The sequence below is a fragment of the Pongo abelii genome, chromosome 19 (genome assembly GCF_028885655.2).
Source record: "Pongo abelii isolate AG06213 chromosome 19, NHGRI_mPonAbe1-v2.0_pri, whole genome shotgun sequence".
NCBI classification, from domain to species: Eukaryota; Metazoa; Chordata; class Mammalia; order Primates; family Hominidae; genus Pongo; species Pongo abelii.
This window is the reverse complement of record NC_072004.2, coordinates 7,552,855-7,566,793: the sequence shown is the minus strand read 5'-3', so window position 1 is coordinate 7,566,793 and position 13,939 is coordinate 7,552,855. Positions and strand designations below refer to the sequence as shown.

Here is a 13,939-nt window from a genome sequence, read left to right as displayed (position 1 = left end):
CACCTGGAATCCCAGCACTTTGGGAGGCCGAGGCTGGTAGATCACCTGAAGTCAGGCGTTCGAGAGCAGCCTGGCCAAGATGGTGAACCCCCGTCTCTATAAAAATACAAAAAATTAGCCGGGCATGGTGGCGGGTGCCTGTAATTCCAGCTACTCGGAGGGCTGAGGCAGGAGAATTGCTTGAATCCGGGAGGCAGAGGTTGCAGTGAGCCCAGATCATGCCATTGCACTCCAGCCTGGGTGACAGGGTGAGATTCTGTCTCCAAAAAATAAAAATGAAACAAACACTGACTGGGGTAGGGGTGAGGGAATGAAGGCGGTTAGTACTGAGGTTATTCCAGGCATGCAGCTTCTGGCCCTCCATCTTCCCCCACTCCTCTTCCCACATGGAGAAGCTGAGGCTCATAGGAATCAGCCCTTCTCCAAACCACTGGCCTGCTGGGCACTCAATTCTGCCACGCCCACTCTGGACTCCCATGAAACCCAGCGGCTGTGTTTCTCCACCTCCTGACCTACTGGTCACACCGGAGACTGGGGTAAAACTGGTGACTTTCCCATCCCCCAGGGGCTGAAAGGAGGAAGGAACAAATGAGATATAACCAAAAGACCATGAGGAACAGGACACCCCCTCTGGCTTCCAGAAAGGAAAACTAAGAGGGGAATGAGGCACAGAGGCCGAGGCAGGAAGGCGTGAAAAGATGGAACAGGCGATTCCGGAGCTTAGCGGTAGGTGAGATGATCCAACTCCCTTGGGAAAACTGCTGGTATTCAGGTTCCAGGCAAGAACTAGGCCAGGGGAGACTGGGCGCGGTGGCTCACGCCTGTAATCCCAGCACTTTGGGAGGCCGAGGCAGGTGGATCACTCGAGGACAGGAGTTCGAGACCAGCCTGGGCAACATGGTGAAACCCCATCTCTACTAAAAATACAAAAATTAGCTGGGTGTGGTGGCGCACGCCTGTAATCCCAGCTACTCAGGAGGCTGAGGCAGGAGAATCGCTTGAACCCAGGAGGTGGAGGTTGCAGTGAACTGAGATCGTACCACTGCACTCTAGCCTGGGCAACTGAGCAAGACTCTGTCTCAAAAAAATAAAAAAAATTAGCTGGGCATGGTGGTGTATGCCTGTAATCCCAGCTACTCGGGAGGCTGAGGCAGAAGAATCACTTGAGCCCGGGAGGCAGAGGTTGCAGTGAGCCGAGATTATGCCACCGCACTCCAGGCTGGGTGGCAGAGTGAGATTTTGCCTCAAAAAAAAAAGAAAAGAAAAGAAATCTTAGAGCTTGGAGAGGCAGAAATCCTTGCTGTTCAAAGTCCAACACGTTCATTTTAAAGCTCCTTCCCTTCCCTCCCCAGAGGATTCTCCAAACCGAACCTCACTGTCTTCCCTCCCATCTTCCCCTACTCCTCCTAGCAGTGAGCAGTCCCATTTTAACTGCTTTCACCTGAGCACTTCAGCACTCAGAAGGATAAATTCTGCACACTTCTAAGATCCTGTAACCTAAGGCAAGTTTTTATGGCCCAGGGACTTTTCTCCCATGCCCACGCTTAACCTCTCAACCTTTAATTTTAGAAGGGGATTCTATTTCTTTTCATCTTGACAAGCTACTGTCAGTGTAAAGGAGCTCCAGGTAAAGAAGGAGGTCTACACTTAGCTCATAGTCCTGTTTACACTGACCAGTGCTCTCAGGGAGAGCCCAGCAATAGCAACAACCACCAAAAACCTTCCAACCTTACTGGCTCCGGCTCACCCACAGGAAAGGAATCCCTCAGGTCAAAGCCACAAGAGGCAGCCTCGTTAAACTCTTTCTTCCCTAGATCTAGACTTCGTTCCTGTCGTCCTGAACCTGAACCTCCGCAGTCTACCAAGTCCCTGCCAAAATGAGGGCGGAGATACGACAGCCCTCAACAGATGGCAGAAAGCATCAGCCGGGCTTCGGATTCAAAGGGTGGCAAAACAGGCTGAGTCTCCATGGTGATGGGCTTAATGGGAGAAAAACATTATTTGTTTTGCCACCCAGGGTGAAAATGGGAAAAAGGAAGAGATCAAACCCTCTTCAGTGCGGTAGGAGCAACCAGGAACACTTGAAATAAGGAGGAACAGGCTAGAGAAAGGACTGGCTGGTGAACTCCTGGTATATTGTGGGAAATTTTAAGACAGAAAGAACAAGGATGAGGCTGGCCAGGAGGAAGACACACAAAAAAAGGACCCAGTGGCAGGGCTGCTGAACCTCCATGGCTGGGGGCGTCACTTAGCCCGTTTCCTGCCCAGAAGCAACAGCGCCTGCTCCCCAGCCCTAAAATGCCTCCAAGCCCCTCTGACTTTCCCCACCCTCCATTGCTAAGCATCCTCTGCCCCAGCAAGTACCCACCAGGCTCCTCCTTGGGGAGCTCAGCCTGCGGCTCTGGCTCACTGACAGCCAGGGCGTTCCCCTGCTCCTGTGTGGCCGCAGCAGCCTGAGTGGCCCGCCCTGACCGGCTTGCCTGGGAGCTTCCTCGGCCGCTCAATCGCTGCTTCTTCTCAGCTTTGCTGGACATCGTGCAGGCAAAACCTACAGGTACACAGGAGTGGAGAGTCCACAAGCAGATACCAGCCCCCTGATACAAGCAGTCCCTTTTGAATTCATAAATTGACTGAAACTCAATATGATCATCTTTTCTGGTGGTACCCACACCCTGCTCCATTAACCACAAGGGCTCTGTACTCCACAGGGGCCTGGGAGGCCTTGCTGTTTTTCCCTAGGATAGCCTACTGTCTTCGGGGCACTGGGCTAAAAATCAGTCAGTCCCTCAAGGCACTAGGAATAAATGGGAGTTAAAGATAATGCCCAGGCAAGGTATGGTGGCTCATGCCTGTAATCCCAGCATTTTGGGAGGCCGAGGTGGGTGGATCACCTGAGGTCAGGAGTTCGAGACCAGCCTGGCCAACATGGCAAAACCCCGTCTCTACTAAAAATACAAAAAATCAGCCAGGTGTGGTGGTGCGTGCCTCTAATTCCAGCTACTCGGGAGGCTGAGGCAGGAGAATCTCTTGAACCCGAGAGGCGGAGGCTGCAGTGAGCCAAGATCATGCTACTGTACTCCAGCCTGGCTGAGAGTGAGACTCCATCTCAAAAAAAAAAAAAAAAAAAAAAAAAGATGGCCAAACAGACACCCCACTAATGAGGATTTAGAACCTCTATCTCTGCCCTGGGGTATGAGAACATAAGATAATCAGGAAAAGATCTATCGAGCTGAAGTGTGGTTGCCCAAACCCTCATCCACTCTACCCTCCAGGACCATGAGTGAGTGAGAGAGGATCAAGGAAGGGGTGCACATCCCCCACCCTTTGTCACTGTTCAATCATTCAAGCAAACCAAGATGATTTTCCTATGTACCTCTTTTCCTCCCAAGTTAAATGGAAAAATATTCCTCCCAATCCCACTAAAATCTGCAACATCTGTAAACAGAGAAAAACAGTATTTGCCACCTGGCTCTATCACTTTGAAGTCCTGAGGGGCAGGAACACTGTTTTGTGTGTACTGAGGTCTCAGCATAGTTGGCTAAGGAACTCTATGCTAATTGTTAAGATCAGTCAGGATCATTTATTTGACTCAAAATGCCCTGAGAACAGATTGGAAGAAAGAAAGACAAAAGTCATCCAATCATAAATTTCAAAGTGTGTAATGAGGAAAAAGCAATTGGGGCACGACGAAGGCCACAGTGGTGCCTCTCTCAGAAAGGTAGGATGGCAGGAAGCGGGGATCTCGGGCAGGTGCTCAGAATCCCAGGGGCAAAGTTTGAGGAGCTGGGCACTCTCTTTTCATTCAGCTGCAGCCTAACGCCACCTGTGGCTCTCCTTCCTCATCCCCACAGGCTGCCACAGGCATTGATCTCAGGTTATGAATTTCAAACTTGAAGGATTTGTATTTTGCTCCAAGGAAAAACGTTCTGTTAGGCCAACAAATCAATAAAACCAACTACAGCAAGGAGGCTTCCTCCATCAGTCTCCAGAGAAGCATCAAGCTGCGCTTTCCTGCCTCAAACTGGAGCCTGAGGCGCATGCACCGTGGGGTTCACCACGCGATCCCACACCGCAGGCCCCAGGAGGAACTGCTCTGCTAAGCCGGGGCTCACTCTATTACTAGGAAATACCGCAGGGGCCAGCCTTTCTCCTTAAACTGGTTACCAGCAGGCAAATTTCCCCTCAAAATTGCTTTTCCCCCCAACTGTCACAACTGCCCCTTCTCCTCCTCCTCCCCCACACAAATATTCCTTGCTCCCTCTCCCTTCACAACTGCCTCTTCTCCCCCACAACTGTCCCTTCCTACCCCGACACTACTGCCCCTTCTCCCCGGCACTCCTTCCCTCTGCCCCCGACACACACCTTGCCACGCTGACCCTCTCCTCCCTAGACCGACCGATGGGCCACTCTAAGAAGTTGCCCCGCGCAGCCCTCTCCGGCCGGCGTCTGCACGCGTCCCCATGGCAACCCCGGGCAGGGAGGGGCGAGTGGCCGGTGCGCGGCCCCGCGGAGCCCGCCTCCTCCGCGCAGGCGCCCTGGATCCCTGCTTCGCGGCCCCACCCCGCCCAGGTCTACCCTTCAGGGACCCGGGGCTTGAAGGCTCCAGGACTAAAGGAAAGTAGCCACATCTGGCGAGGCGAGGGGTGTGGGGGGCCTGGTGTCAGGACCCAGCTGGAAGGGCTGGGGCGAGAGACAGTGAGCTACCGCCCCGCAGGACATTGAAAAGACAGGGAGAACCCAAGCGCCTGACCCCGCGCCCAGGTCTGTGCGCCCCAGCCGGAACGGGTCCAGCAGATGGCGCCGGGCGCCCCGCCGGGGAGGGATATTCGCGATCTAGAAGGCGTTCCAGGATTTCCAGGCAGCCGTGGCTGCAGCTGGATACCGGGGAAAAACCGGGGCTGGAGCACCCTTGCCCTCCTGCTCCTTCCCCCTTCTTAGTTCGGATTGGGGTCTAGGATTGCGGGGCGGAGAAAGGGAGGGAAGACTGGAACTGGAGTTTTGGGAATCTGAGGATTGGCTTTCGAAAGCGTCGCTGGTTTTTGGGGGGGACGAGAGGCGGGGACTCCCTGGGGAAGGTGACCGGGCCTGGGAGGGGCTTCGCTCTCCATAGGAACAAAGGCTGCGTCGTGAGAGAGGAGGCGAGAGGGGAGGGCTATGAGGGCCGGGGTAGATCTCCGAGGGTGCCAGGGGGCGCTGCGGGCCGGGGCTGCTAGAAGGCGCCTGGAAGACCGCTGTACCTGGTGCCGGGAGGAGCTTTGGGGAGACCTGGGAAATACAGGGAAGAAGCCGACTCGGGGGATGGGAAGGCGCCCTCCCTGTTTCCATCAATAGTGCGTAATTAAGACAAAGCCAGCAGCGAGCCCACTGATTACATTTCCATGAGGAGCGAAATTTATGACATTTTCTTTGCTGGATGAGGAGAAGAGAAGCTGGCACCTCAGTTCCCCCTTTTTCTGTTTGGCGTTCACACCTAACAGATCTCATTATGCCAGCCTGGCACTACCAGGAGTGGCAGTCCCTGGTACTCCTGAAGAGCAAGTGGATTAACCACACCCTAACCCAGCCCTGACCTCACCCTCCCAACTACCCTATCTTTATTCCCAGAAGTGTCAACCCTTTCCCTCCCCCCGACCCCCAATAATTCCTCCTGCCCAGCCAGACTCCTGTTGCTGACAGCAGGAATGGAAGGAGAGGAGTACCGCCCACCCCAAAACCAGCTGCACAGCAGGCACAGCTAAGATGGAACGTGGAGGTGTTCCTCTAGCCAGACAGGCCATGGGTGGCAGACAGAGGTGATGTGATTGGCCAGAACCCCTAGGGAAAAGTCCCAAAGGAGTGAAAATGGGCTGGAGGCGTGGGGTGGGGAGCCTCAGGGGCAAGGTTCATGGGTCCCTCGGGGAAAGGAACTTTGCACAGACCCCATTTCTTTTCTTAAACTCCCCTCCCCAACTGTGGCTGTGCCTATGGATCCCAGCCCCCCACATTATGCTAAATAGGTAATCAAACATCTCGCTTTGCTAATTACTGTTCAATCCGATTAAACGCTGCTGAAGCTCATCAACAGGGGTGGCGGTAGGGGGAAGGGATGAAGGCGGGGCAACCACAGCTAGCTATGATGGGGGTCTTGTCCCCAGGGGCTCTTAGGGGATAGAGGAACAGCCAGGGTTGCAAGACCGTGTACATCCCAAAGGAAAGGGCAGAAGAGTTGTGACCTCAAGCCTCAGCCTTGCTGCACCTCCCAGCCACGGGCCTTTTCCTCCTCCCAGAACGTTCATTACCCTCCGAACCCAGGCATCCGGCCATTCCCACAGCTCCCCACACACATCCCTGTCCCAGATTTAATAAGTTCTGTTCCCTCATTGTCAATATTTGATTTCTCAGAGCCATCTCCACGGAGAGGGGGGTGGGGGGGTCTTGCCTCCCCGCTACCTTGGCCCTCTTTTACCCACCCCCAGTCTCTTTGTGCCCCCAACCTTCTCTGAACTGACTGACTTAATGAAACGATATTAAAGTCTTAAGCAACTCCAAAAGAATGGTTGTTATGGTGAAGGGAGTGGGCAGGACGCCTGGGTCCCGGAGGGGAGCAAAGGCTGAGGAGGGGGAAAGGGAGCCAGAGGCTAAGGTCTAGAGACCCCAGTCCCTAGTGGGGAACAGCAGATTTGGGGGAAGCTGGGTGCCAGACCTCTGGATCTTGGCTGGAAGCAGGGGATGAGGACTGGGGGCTAGGAGAAGGTGGAAAGAGAGGTCCATTCCAGGGGTAAGGGTCTCGGCCTGCTGTCCGGATCATCCATCAGAGACAGAGGCCAGGGGAGACAGGGCCTCTATGCCAGCAGCCTCCCTGCCGACTGTGCCCTGGGCTGGTCCCGTGAGAACCAGAGTAGATTCCTCTACAGCCTGACTCATCCTTCTCCCCCAGCAGCCCCCGACAGGTGATTTGTAGCTGATGCCCCCACGATGGTAGCGGCCGGGATAGTCATTCCACGACAGGAAGAACTGAGAGCTTCCAGGACAGAAGACAACAGAGGCCAAGGAAAGGGAAGCCAAGCACCCCCCTTCACCTCCCCCCACCCATCCACATCTCCCCTGGGGACCCTGGCCCAGCCCCAGTCCCCTTGGGGTGGTGGGAATGCAAGGACATTTGGCTGGGGCTGATTGATGAGGGAGGAGGCAGCCACCGGGCACTGAGGCTGCTGTTTGCTGAGCACACAGATTCCTCCCCACTCACCAGCTGCTGCCCCCTGAGGCAGCTCAGTCTCCCCCCGACATCACCCCACCAGCCACTGGGGTTGCGGTGCCTGAGTTTCTGATGGCAACTGGAGGAAGAGGGAGAACCAGGAAACTGAACACTGATTCCCTGTGGGAATTGGGGGTACCTGGGGCCTGGTCCCCTCAGAACTCCCTTCAGAACTCCACTTTCCCTGCTACCTTTCAAGTAGCTCTCTGGCTGCCCAGTTGTCATTCCCATTCATTTTGTGTCCTTTTTCCTTCCCCCACCCAACTCTGAGCCTATGCCAGACAGCCTCCTGCCTCCAAACCACCGTATGACATTTCTCCCAGGTCTCAAAACTCTCCCAAGCCCCATGTCCGCGGTGGCCCGTGTAGCCCCTTAGGAAGCGCCATTTTTCATTCTGATTAAAATTCCAGATATGATGTCAACCATTCCCCATTAGAAATTCCCACTGCAAGACCAGGCACAGTGGCTCACACCTGTAATTCCAGCACTTTGGGAAGCTGAGGTGGGTGGATCACCTGAGGTCGGGAGTTCAAGACCAGCTTGGCCAATGTGGTAAAACCCCATCTCTACTAAAAATACAAAAAATTAGCCGGGCGTGGTGGCACATGCCTGTAGTCCCAGCTACTCGGGAGGCTGAGGCACGAGAATTGCTAGATCGCACCACTGCACTCCAGCCTGGGCCACAGAGCGAGATTCTGTCTCAAAAAAAAAAAAAAAAAAATTCCCACTGCCACTCCTTGTCCCATTCCCCTTTCCCTAAAAACCCCCAACACACACACACACACACACACACACACACACACACACACACACACACACACACACACACACACACACACACACACACACACACACACACACACACACACACTCCTCGGGCTGAATAGTATCCCTCAGCTGCCATTATTTGGAAGGAGGGCAAAGCCTGAGCTTCACTCTACAGCTCAGCCCCAGGACAGCCTCAATCCTATGCGGTTTGGGGATGGCAGGCGGACAGCTCTAGCTTCCATGGTCCCAGCCCTCTCGGTTCCTTTACTTCCGCTCTGACTTCCTGCTCTGGACTCTGCCAGCAGCTGTGCCACAGCCCCCAAAAAAGCTCAGAGCATCATCCTTGCCCTCCCAGAGCTTAAAATTTAGACGAGGAAAACACAAGTCACAGACACACAAGAAACAAAAGGCAAGGGGATGGGAGACTGAGTGAGATCAACTTCCTTAATGTGGATCCCAGACCCTAAGTGACTTACTCCCCTCCAGGCCGAGGCTAGGGAAGAACAGGACACATCCGAAGCATGCGTGTGATGGTGACGTCCTTCTTACTGTTCCCAAACACACCACGATCTCACCTCTGTGTCTGTGCACTCGCTGTTCCTCTGTCTAGCATGCCCGTCCCCAGCGTGCATGGCTTACTCCTGTCTCATGACTTAAGGTCCTGATCAAGGGCATCTCTTTCAAAGGGACCTTCCTGACCTCCTCATCTAAAGCAGCTCCAGGCCGGGTGTGGTGGCTCATGCCTGTCATCCCAGCACTTTGGGAGGCCAAGGTGGGCGGAGCACCTAAGGTCAGGAGTTCGAGACCAGCCTGGCCAACATGTTGAAACCCCGACCCTACTAAAAATACAAAAATTAGCTGGGCAAGGTGGCGGGCACCTGTTAATCCTAGCTACTTGGGAGGCTGAGGCAGGAGAATCATCGCTTGAGCCCGGGAGGTGGAGGTTGCAGTGAGCCGAAATCGCGCCACTGCACTCCAGCCTGGGCAACAGGGCGAGATTCCATCTCAAAAATAAATAAATTAATAAATTAATAAAGCAGCTCATTGTTGCTCTCCATCCTCCTCATCCTGTCATTCTGTTTTGTTTATATCCCTTTTCACACCTGAAATTGTATTATTTCGTTCCCCACCTAAATGGGGACTTTGTGAAAGCGGGGACCTGGCCTTACTCACCCTGTCCTCCCAGCGCCTGAACCGGTGCCTGAAACAAAGTAGCATTTAACATGCTGCTGAGCGAGTGAACGAACAAACCAATGAACAAACAAATGTCTTCCTGTGCCTGTAAGTCGTTTTGTTGTAGTTGTTACTCTAGGAATATGTGTGTGTATTTGTCCCCACAAAGCAAATAGGACAGCATGTGTTATTCTGCGTGGAAGTCACCAGCATTTTCAAATAGCTCCAGACACCCAAGTCACTACACATGTGAAAGGCTGTTGGTCTTGTGCTATTCGAGCGGGGCTGTGGGGAGTCTCTGGATGCCAGTGCTCTGAGGGGGCGTGTCCCAGGCGCTGTGCAGTCTGTGCTGTTCCTCTCCCTGGCTGTGCATCTGTCCCCAGGTGTCTTCCTGTCTCTCAGCATGTTATGATGTCTTGGCTGCTTTGGCGAGGTGCTTGTCTGTCACGGAGACTATTTATCCCCACGTCTCTTCCCTCTTGTCTCTCCACCTGTGCCTCTAGATGTAGGTGGAGGGGGAGTCTCCCTGAGCTCCCTTGCCCCTTACACACCACCCTGCCCCAGTCTTGGACCCCTCCCTTTCTCAGTGGGCCCTGTTGCTGGGCTCTGGGTTGCCATAGTGACGGTTGCCAAGTCCCTGAGGCTGATAGCCAGCGATGGGGCTGTCGGCTCCATCCACGCGGGAGGCTGAGGGGGGCTTCCCATTGTGTAGAGAAGGGGATGTTGCCATGACAACCAACCCCCACTAAGGGGCAAGGACCAGCCTTTCCACCCCCCACGAGCCTCCCCACTTCGGGCAGCTCCAGTGTGGGCTCAGAAGGCAAGAGTAAATTCCAGACAGCCCAGCACCTGGCCTCCCAGCTTTCAACTCCCCTCCTGCGGTGCCTGCACCTCTCAAGACCCAGGCATCTTGCTCAGACGGGGAGTGGGAGGAGCGGGGGTCCCACTGGACAGAAGAGAGGAAGAGGGACCCCTTGACCTCCAGGCAGATGGGAGACAGCGGGAGGGGACCTAAAGTCAGGGGAGGGGCAGGGAGGGCAGAGGTTGTGACCCCTGCTGACTCGCTCCAGTGATGCTCCTGACGGCTGCTTTTGTGGTTGGAGAATGGGGCTAAGTCTAGGGGGCTGAGCACCTGGGCTTTTTGGGGGAGAAGAGCCTTGGTTATGGGTATACAGGGAGCCAGGGCACACGTGGCTTGATGCCTGGGTCCCTCCCTGAGTCCTTCCTACTTCCTTCTGATCAGCCACATCCCTTCTCCCCACAAGTCCCCAACAGCAAAACTTCTCAAGTGCCTTGGGTAGGGATGGTAGGGAATAGACTTTAACACGTGAACATGTTTTTACCACTTTGATCCTAATTGCGACTTGCCCTGTCTCTGGTGCTTTGGCTTAGCAAGACACTCAGACTGTCCCCATGGATGAATTGGCAACCCCACTCCTGCCTGCATTACTCTCTCCCTCCCCTAGAGGTGACACCTTCCTCCACCTTCTCACCCAGCCCATTTTCGCCTCCCCAAGCACTGCCAACCTCACCACTCCAAACTAGCCCTATCCCTACTCACCCTCCTTGGTTGGTTTCATGCAATCCAACCCTTAGCTGAAAGCCATTCTAACCAAGCCTTTGTCCCAATTCAAGTCCAGTCATTCTCCAGCCTTCTTGTCAACTTTTGAAGTTTTTTATTTTTATTTTTTTTGGTTTTTGTTGTTCAAATTTCCCTTTTACAGTAAAACTATTGAGGTGACGGCATACCCCGCCACCATGGCAATATCAACTTCCTGTTCCCCAGAAGGAGCAATTAGAAAAATCAGGAAGGAGCTGGGAACTACAGCACCAGAGAGGTGATTTGACCTCTGGTGGACAAAGCAACCATCTTGGCTGGTGATTGAGGTGGCCAACCTGGTGCCCAACAGCAGCTTTGATCTAATAAAACTGAGCTGGGAGGAAACTGAGGCAACACCCAATTGCACACTAGAGGGCAGGAAGAGGTATCAGCTGGTCACTGTGGAAACAGTGGCCTTTGCTAAGTACCACTGTCAGCTAGACCAGCCAGTAGGCCACCATTTTGGTCACTAAGAAGGGAACTGTGTTGAGTCTGAAAGGAGTTGGAAATGGAGGATGGAATGAACAAGACAGCCATCTGGGTTACTCGGGAGAACACATGGGTTCTTGGGGTGGTCCTGTTGATTAACAGAGATTATACTGGGATATGGAGAGGAAAGAACAAGACAAATTGGGCCTGCCACAGCACATGGCAGTCATCTTAGCTGTCCTAAAATCAGCACAGAGCACAAGGGAAGGGAGATCTTGGGAAGAGCCACTGGAGACTGGGAAAAGTCCTTCTCGGTCTACCTCTATCCTCTTACAGTCAGTGAGTTCCAGCTTCCTCCTGAAAGGAAGTTCTTCCCGCCCTTCTTCTCCACAGAGTAAGAACCATCCATCTCCCACCCCCTGATCCCCCAGACTAAGCCACTTGGAGTTCCAGCCAGACCACTTCCTGTTTCAGAAGTGCTACTTCCTGTCCTGGATGAAGGCACTTCCAGTTCCTGCTGCACTGCTTCAGCTACTTCCCAGGCCATTTCTGTCCGGGCCTGGTCACCTCTTGTCTGGAGCAAGTCACTTCCGGTCCCAAGTGGCCCATTCAGCATCAGACCAAGTCCATACATGTCCCGACCGGTTCATATCTTGCTATTGGCCACTGGACAAAACGGGACACTTCTTCTCATGGTAGCTGTCATGACCCAACCACCCCAAATGGCTGGAGTAAGTATGTAGAGGCCTGGGCCAGGGCAGAGAAGGCAGCCCTGCTGCCCATGGCCTGAGCTGGGGTGGAGTGTCAGAGCCTTCCCCATAAGGCCCCCATTTTTGGCAGACTGAGGGGGGTGGTTGGTATGAGAGGTCAGAAGGGGGGCTGAAAGCTAAGGGGAGAAATGCTTGGATGCCCCCACCCAGGAGATGGGAGAGGCACAGGATAAGAAGCCAAGAGGGTGAAAGGAGATGTGGGGAGGAGGATGCTAGGGAAGAAGAACAGACCTAGAGATGGAAGAGAGGGAAAGAATAAGAGATAGAGAGAAGAGAAGAGGCAGAAGGAAGGCGGTGCCAACCAAAAGGTGGGCTGTTCCCGCCCCTAGCTCTGGGTGGGTGAGGGGGACAAGGATGCCTGGGTCATCGTCAGAGAGGAGGCTGAGCCTGTGCCCCTCCCCAAGGAAATAGGATCCAGGGACACTGAGACAGAGGGGGGCACCCATGGCCAAATGGGAGTGCAGGAAGTGGGGCAGTGGGAATCCTAAGGAATCCTAAAAGTGGAGATGAGGACAGCAGCCAGGAGGAGTGAAGGGGCTGGGGGGGGGCACAGGGGGCCGAGGAGATGTTAGAGGTGTCCCTCAAACCAGGAATTAAACTGGAGGAGCACCCCAAGAAGGGCCGGATTCAGGATAGCCACGTGAGAGGAGCCCTCATACCTTGTAGTAGATGTTTGGAGGGCTCTGGGGGGGCCCATCCTGCACGATATACACAGGATGCCCATAGTCACCACTCACCTTCTCATAGTGGGGGCAGAAGGGGGGATCTGCAGCCCCACCGCCCCGCAGAGCTATCCCTAGCTCCCCAGGCTCAGCCTCCCGAGGTCCCATCCCACCTCCACCCCCCAGGCCCAGAGACCCTCCCCTCCCGAAGGAGCCAGGACCAGGGTGGCGACTCTCCGAAGGCTTGGCCCGCCGTCTCCGCCAACACATGGCACCCCCAGCCCCTGCCACGCCCAGCAAGAGCAGCGCCAGCCCCCCTGCTGCCCCAGCCACTGCAGGCATGCTGGGAGGGGGCAGGGGGCCTTCAGCACCCTGGGAGGTTGCATTGCTGGTGGGGTCACCTGGCAGGGAAGGGGTGAAGGAGGAAAGAGGGGGAGGGACTGAGGGAGCCACCTGGGCATCTGGACACCCAACCCTGGGGGTCCCCATGGGCTTCCCTTGTAGGGCCCAGGCCCCTTGGGGACCCCACCTCCCCTCCCCCGCCGAACTCTGCTCAGAATCCAGGTGTCCAGCCCTTCAGCTTCCTGCCACGGAGTCCTCCCCACTTCTCTGACAGCACTGATTGAAGCACTGACTTGGCTAATTAGTTCTAATTGAGTCTTTTCCTCATTTGGTTTCCATTCCCCTCCCACCCTCCCATCTCTCTTCTCCTCTTTCCTGTATCACCGCCCCCAAAACTGAAGAGGGAGGGAGGGTGACGGCAGGGCAGCTGGGGTCTGAGAGCAGAGGAAGCTGGGGAAGGCAGGGGCCTAGCCCCTGGTTCCTACCTGGCAGGTTCTCCTTCCCAGGCTCCAGGCTGTGGGCTGCCCCTCGGTCTCTTTCCATGGGCATTTCAGACACAGGTTTTCGGGGGGCAGCCCCTCCTCGGGGACCTGGAGATGAGGAAGACCGAGAGAGGGGCTGAGACAACTGCCCCTGACCATGATCGTACTGCCCCAACATCCCTTCGCGCCCAGGAGGTGTCCCCTAGCCCCACTCACTTTGTCCCACTCGGAGAAGTACCTTCATGCCTCTGGTTAGGCACACACCTCCCTGCAGGCTCTCCAGGCCCTCCCGGGTCCCATCCGATGTGGCTGGGAGAGAAAAGCCAGAGGAAGAGGTTGGCACTCCAGAATCTAGCCCCGATTCTGGCCCCACGCCCTGGTGTGAACACTGCCTGAGGGCACCGGGATCTCCCTCTTGGCTGCAGGGGTCCCCCTCCCTCTCTGCTCAGTATCAGGAGCAGCCCCCCACTCAATGGTGC

General features: G+C 55.0%; 1 protein-coding gene across 2 annotated transcripts in view; it reads right to left on the bottom strand.

Moving 5' to 3' along the window:
• The window catches only part of LOC100440409 (ephrin-B3), a 130,095-nt gene that overhangs the window by 112,932 nt on the left and 3,224 nt on the right, over positions 1–13,939 (bottom strand). The window contains exons 3-5 of one of the 2 annotated variants that reach the window (XM_054536196.2): positions 13,677–13,769; positions 13,464–13,568; positions 2,369–2,548 (exon numbers count right to left, since the gene is read on the bottom strand). In XM_054536196.2, the coding sequence (XP_054392171.2) occupies positions 2,369–2,548; positions 13,464–13,568; positions 13,677–13,769 (378 nt within the window). Of the gene's footprint in view, positions 1–2,368; positions 2,549–10,828; positions 13,038–13,463; positions 13,569–13,676; positions 13,770–13,939 lie in introns of those variants that run through there. The other variant, XM_024235632.3, reaches the window with a different exon arrangement.